The following is a 5,000-nucleotide window of genomic DNA, read 5'->3' on the forward strand; positions in this document are numbered from 1 at the left end:
CATTTTATTTTCAAAGTTGTACGCAGCCTACACAAACATCTGTAGAGTTATCCCATAGTACACAGGAAAATAAATCCTGAGTGTTCATTTATCTCACAGAGTGTACATATGTAACCAAATTGTAAACATAATTTAATGATGGTTCAAATGTGGTAGACACATTTGTGTGTGTGTGTGTGTGTGTGTGTGTGTGTGTGTGTGTGTGTGTGTGTGTGTGTGTGTGTGTGTGTGTGTGTGTGTGTGTGTGTGTGTGTGTGTGTGTGTGTGTGTGTGTGTGTGTGTATGAGGAATAGAGAAAGCTGGGGCCAATAACAGAGATTATAGATTAGGGTCAGTAGATGAGATTTAAGGTTAGGATGGGGTTATAAGTGTCAAGTCCTTTATACATACTCCTTTGCACACATGCACACGCGCGCGCACACACACACACACACACACACACACACACACACACACACACACACACACACACACACACACACACACACACACACACACACACACACACACACACACACACACACATAATCCTAACATAAATTCCTCTGCAGATATAATGATGTGAATCTCAGCAAGTATTGTGTGAGTGTGTGTGTGTGTGTGTGTGTGTGTGTGTGTGTGTGTGTGTGTGTGTGTGTGTGTGTGTGTGTGTGTGTGTGTGTGTGTGTGTATTCACTGAGTGTTTTGCATGTCTATTTAAGCCACCATTAGGTGGGGATGGTGAGGATAATAACGATGCTATCAAAGCAGCCGCTCTGCTGTAGGTTTTATAGTATATTTGTGGATAAACCTGTCAGATTATGAACCCATACGTTGACCATGTCTGGCTCAAACCAGGCCTGTCGATCTACACCCGTCTATCAAGCCGTTTTCCATTCCAACCTGACACTAAATGAGTAAGTAACGCGTTCGCACGTGCACCGGTGTCACGTGTCGAAAATAGCCAATCTACACGCTCACAATGTGTCGCGACGCACGTGACACCGTTGTACGACAACATATGAATCAGGCTTAGCTTTCACAGAGCAGCACACCTTTGACCGTGATGAAAGCAAATGCTCGTCTGTGGCCACCGACTGCCAGTTACACAAGCAAGGTCTCACTGGCCTTTCAAACCGATTTGCATTTTCCGTGTTTAATTTAATAGGCTGGGTTAAGTACTGTATTGGTGTCAGCCTCTCTCAGCGGATTTTAAAATGTGAAATATTCATAAATATGCCTCATTAGAGCAGATGCTCTTGTGTGGTTTTAACGTGGGCGATGGTGGTGGTGGTGCTGTGGGGGTGGCTCTCCTGTCTGGTGAGTTAATTACAGACCAAGAAAATATATTCTATTTAATACTTGTCAGCAGGTTCTTGCAGCGGACTGAAATCTGTCTGGAATATCTTTTGTAAGGGTATATATATATATATATATATATATATATATATATATATATATATATATATATATAGCAATAGACATAAGAGAGAACATGAGAGTAATTAAAGGAAGAATGACAGAGAAATTGCTTTCTGACAGGTCAAAAGCAGACCGAACCAATTTGGAACTCAAATGACTGCTATTCAGCACTGTCAAACTGAGGACTGCAATTTCCAAACCTACAACCTTTTAGCAATATTATTATCATTATTAGCAGTACTGACACTAGTAGCAGGATACATCCACTTTAGATGGTATTTTCTTTATTGAAACAGGCAGCAGGAAGGCTGAGAATACACTGGACACCCAGTTTCATATGCATTAGACCACGGACCCCCATTGTATATGATTTGTATTTCTGAGACCACAATCTATTCTAAACTGTAAAAACATCAGTGTTAATATAACTAAACATTACAAATGAATATTTTTACACTCTCCCTTGATGCCCCCTGAAGCCCCTCCAAGACCCCTGGGGATCCCCGGACCCCATGTTGAGAACTGGTGTCCTAGACGAGACCAGACAATAAGGGTCTATGACTAGGGGTGTGCCGAAACACTAATTTCACGATACGATACACGATATTGGCCCCTGGCCCAAAGGTTGAGAATCACTAGGTATTAATTTCCCCAACATGTGTGTATTCTGAGTTAAAGCACCAAAGTGTGTGTTGCAAGTGTAATTTTTATGTATTAAGCGCATGAGAGGTTAGGTCAGACCTCAGATTAGTGTGTGTGTGTGTGTGTGTGTGTGTGTGTGTGTGTGTGTGTGTGTGTGTGTGTGTGTGTGTGTGTGTGTGTGTGTGTGTGTGTGTGTGTGTGTGTGTGTGTGTGTGTGTGTGTGTGTGTGCGCGTGTGCGTGTGTGTGTTTATGAGGAATACATAAAGCTGGGGTCAATAACAGAGATTATAGATTAGGGTCAGTAGATGAGATTTAAGGTTAGGATGGGGTTATAAGTGTCAAGTCCTTCATACACACTCCTTTATACGCACATAAACCATATACTATACCTCACCACGACTGAGCACAGTTTTGTAAAGAACCTACACAGAAAAATCTTGAGCGTTAATTTAACTCTGAGAAAGTGTCAAATGGACCTGTAATGGTCCATTAGTGAAAAGCATTAGAGTGCAAGTCGTCGGACATACATGCTGACAAGGTGCTACAGAATAACATAGAATAGCAATAGCTTGTGTTTAGCCATGGGTGTACTGTGTGTGTGTGTGTGTGTGTGTGTGTGTGTGTGTGTGTGTGTGTGTGTGTGTGTGTGTGTGTGTGTGTGTGTGTGTGTGTGTGTGTGTGTGTGTGTGTGTGTGTGTGTGTGTACCTTGCAGTGACAGAGGCCTGTGGTCTTGTTGCAGTCTGGGTCAAAGCCTTTACTGGTATCACAGTGACATGGTCCGCAAGTTGGAGTCCCCCACCAGCCTCTGGGACATTGGTGGTCAATCCTACACACAATCACACATGCACGCACATATGAATACACACACATGCATGCAGACACACACATGGGCCGGTGTGCAGGCAAAAAAACACACACACACACACACACACACACACACACACACACACACACACACACACACACACACACACACACACACACACACACACACACACACACACACACACACACACACACACACACACACACACACACACACACACACACACCAGGGGAGAAAGCGATATACATTGTTTTTCCAACCATGAAAATAATCCCCTCCGTGAACTAACATGAACATCAGAAATGATGAAGACTGGACAGAGACAAAAAGATGTAGAGAGCAAGACAGAGATAAAATAGATATAAAGACAGGGACAGCTAGAGGGATGAGAAACAGGGTTACAGAGAGATGCTAAAACGGCAGATCAAGGTAAAGGGAGAGAAAAAAAAGAGTGTGAGAGAGAGGGGGGGTTGACAGAAACAGAGTGATATTTGAAAGGTGAGGAATGATGGAGAGACATTGAACACTGTCTGCCACAGTCTGTCTGTCTGTCCGTCCGTTTGTCTTTAAGAACCCAGGAACAGGTTTAACATCACAGAAGGATGAAGATCAAAGACCTGAACGGATCTAGGATACACTCATAGACAGACTGTATAAGCACTAACCCACACTGTACGCGCACGCACACACACACACACACACACACACACACACACACACACACACACACACAGATGTAATGTACACAAAGCTGTGAGGATTTCTGCGGCTATATAGGAAGGCAGGATGGGTTCAGCTCAGGGTCACTCACTCAATCTCTCTCACACACCCACCCACACCCACACACCCACACACACCCACACACACACACACACACACACACACACCCACCCACACCCACACCCAGTGATAAATCAGGCTTGTGTGTGTGTGTGTGTGTGTGTGTGTGTGTGTGTGTGTGTGTGTGTGTGTGTGTGTGTGTGTGTGTGTGTGTGTGTGTGTGTGTGTGTGTGTGTGTGTGTGTGTGTGTGTGTGTGCATGTGGTCTATTATTGTGTGTGTGGCGCGGGCACACACACAATAATAGACCACATGCATGCTCAAATGAAAAGACACATATTCAATTAACTATACTCAATCTCACAAACGTGTGTGTGTGTGTGTGTGTGTGTGTGTGTGTGTGTGTGTGTGTGTGTGTGTGTGTGTGTGTGTGTGTGTGTGTGTGTGTGTGTGTGTGTGTGTGTGGCGTAAATAACAGAGTGCTTATTAGTGTGCATCCATGTACTGTACATGTACTGTATGTGTGTGTTTATATTACGTGTGTACAGTATACTCTGTGGATTACATGCAAGAGTGGAGATGTAGGGTAACAAGGGTAAACTAAAGCCACTCTTAATACAAGTAATCAAAGGCACGTGTGTGTGTGTGTGTGTGTGTGTGTGTGTGTGTGTGTGTGTGTGTGTGTGTGTGTGTGTGTGTGTGTGTGTGTGTGTGTGTGTGTGTGTGTGTGTGTGTGTGTGTGTGTGTGTGTGTGTGTGTGTGCCCGCGCCACACACACAATAATAGACCACATGCATGCTCAAATGAAAAGACACATATTCAATTAACTATACTCAATCTCACAAACGTGTGTGTGTGTGTGTGTGTGTGTGTGTGTGTGTGTGTGTGTGTGTGTGTGTGTGTGTGTGTGTGTGTGTGTGTGTGTGTGTGTGTGTGTGTGTGTGTGTGTGTGTGTGTGTGTGTGTGTGTGTGTGTGTGTGTGTGTGTGTGTGTGTACCTGTGCTGACAGTACTGGCCATAGTGGTTGTCTCCACAGTCACAGATGTATCCATGAGAGGAGCTGGGCTTACTGTGGCAGCGAGCCTCATTCTCACAGGGGTTCAATTTACAGGCATCAGTACACAGTTTACCATAGTAACCTAGAGCGAGAGAGACAGAGAGAGAGAGAGAGAGAGAGAGAGAGAGAGAGAGAGAGAGAGAGAGAGAGAGAGAGAGAGAGAGAGAGAGAGAGAGAGAGAGACAGCGACAGAGAGAGACAGCGACAGAGAGAGATAGAGATGGAAAGAGGAAGAGTGAGCGAGAGAGTAACAGAGAGAGAGACAGAGAGACAGAGAGACAGAGGAATAAATA

At 44.4% G+C, this 5,000-nt stretch overlaps 1 protein-coding gene across 1 annotated transcript in view; it reads right to left on the bottom strand.

Moving 5' to 3' along the window:
• Nucleotides 1–5,000, bottom strand: part of celsr3 (cadherin, EGF LAG seven-pass G-type receptor 3) — a gene marked incomplete at its 5' end in the record, with an annotated part of 122,176 nt that overhangs the window by 38,541 nt on the left and 78,635 nt on the right. Inside the window, 2 exons of the mRNA XM_080443851.1 lie at nt 2,751–2,871; nt 4,648–4,789. Of these exons, the coding sequence (XP_080299977.1) occupies nt 2,751–2,871; nt 4,648–4,789 (263 nt within the window). The remainder of the gene's footprint in view (nt 1–2,750; nt 2,872–4,647; nt 4,790–5,000) is intronic.

Source organism: Gymnoscopelus braueri, assembly GCF_963280865.1.
Source record: "Gymnoscopelus braueri genome assembly, chromosome: 12".
NCBI lineage: Eukaryota > Metazoa > Chordata > Actinopteri > Myctophiformes > Myctophidae > Gymnoscopelus > Gymnoscopelus braueri.